Source organism: Priapulus caudatus, unplaced genomic scaffold (genome assembly GCF_000485595.1).
Source record: "Priapulus caudatus unplaced genomic scaffold, Priapulus_caudatus-5.0.1 Scaffold2123, whole genome shotgun sequence".
NCBI classification, from domain to species: domain Eukaryota; kingdom Metazoa; phylum Priapulida; class Priapulimorpha; order Priapulimorphida; family Priapulidae; genus Priapulus; species Priapulus caudatus.
Window position 1 is genome coordinate 12,560 of NW_014579184.1, and position 1,250 is coordinate 13,809.

General features: G+C 46.2%; 1 protein-coding gene across 1 annotated transcript in view; it reads left to right on the forward strand.

Annotated features, from left to right (window-relative positions):
• The window catches only part of LOC106818264 (protein RUFY3-like), a gene marked incomplete at its 5' end in the record, with an annotated part of 18,534 nt that overhangs the window by 10,276 nt on the left and 7,008 nt on the right, over positions 1-1,250 (forward strand). Inside the window, one exon of the mRNA XM_014822985.1 lies at positions 1,216-1,225. Within this exon, the coding sequence (XP_014678471.1) occupies positions 1,216-1,225 (10 nt within the window). The remainder of the gene's footprint in view (positions 1-1,215; positions 1,226-1,250) is intronic.

Sequence of the window (1,250 nt, forward strand, 5' to 3'; positions counted from 1 at the left end):
GCGTCCTTCGTACGATGCCAGCCGCCGCGCGACGAGGGGGAGGTACGTATGTGTGCGTGCGTGTGCGTGTGTGCAGGAAGCGTGCGGGACCGCGTCCTTCGTACGATGCCAGCCGCCGCGCGACGAGGAGGAGGTACGTATGTGTGCGTGTGCGTATATATATATGTATATGTATATATATACATATAGCTATGAGTTGTCATCACACATGTGAGTGAAAGACGTTTGACATCATGATGTTGTGTGATGTCGTGTTCGTTCCCTCGTCACGCATGTCACCAAGATGTCACACGTCGTATGCGTCACTACGAACGAGCGCGACATCCCGTAGGGGGCGCCTCCGTACACGTGTCGCGCCGTAAACCAATCACACATCTCGGCTGCTCTCAGTCTGCCAGACGACTGCCCGGCAATCGCTATGTGGTCGTCCCTGAGCAGTAGAAGTATGAAAGAAAAAAAGAATTTAAGTAAAAAATATAAGAAAAAGTAGAAATAGAACAATGAAAGAAGAAAAGAATTTAAGTAAAAAAAATATAAGAAAAAGTATAAATAGAACAATGAAAGAAGAAAAGAATAAGTAAAAAATAGAAGAAAAGTACAAGTATAAGTAGGATTGGCAGCGGCGACGCACGCTGTGAGGTCGCCGCGTTAAGCTGGCTTTACACTACTGACTTGGCGAATTGGCGAATTGGACCAACTTCCCAACTATACAACCGACAATCGGCAGTGTAAACGCAAAAGTTGCACGACCAACTGATCGAGCGCAACTAGTTGGGAGATTAGAACATGTTCTATTTTCACCAACTCGGAGTTGCCGAATTGCAAAATTGGTCCAACTCGCCAATTCGCTAGTTCGCCAACATAAAGTTCAGGGTTAGAAATTAACTTTTGAACAAGGGAGTCCAACGCTCCCTGCCCTCAAAAAGAGGGAGTTCGTAGCCAAATGAGGGAGTCCGCAGTCTGAAGTTCAAAACTTTGAGCACAACAACAATAACGCATGTGCGTATTTGAAGATTCATGCGATGCACGTCTACCAAATTTTCTTTGGACATTTGCTGGAAAAAATACGGTAATTCCGTAACGCCGTGCTCTGGAACGAACTTGTTAGTATAGCAGAATTTTCAGGGAGTCACACGGACGCCTGCATATGTCAAATCAGGGAGTCCGACAGTAAATCGGGGAGTATTTGACTCCGGACTCGCGTTAATTTCGCAGCCTGAAGTCGGTAATGTGAACCGAGCTTTAGACTC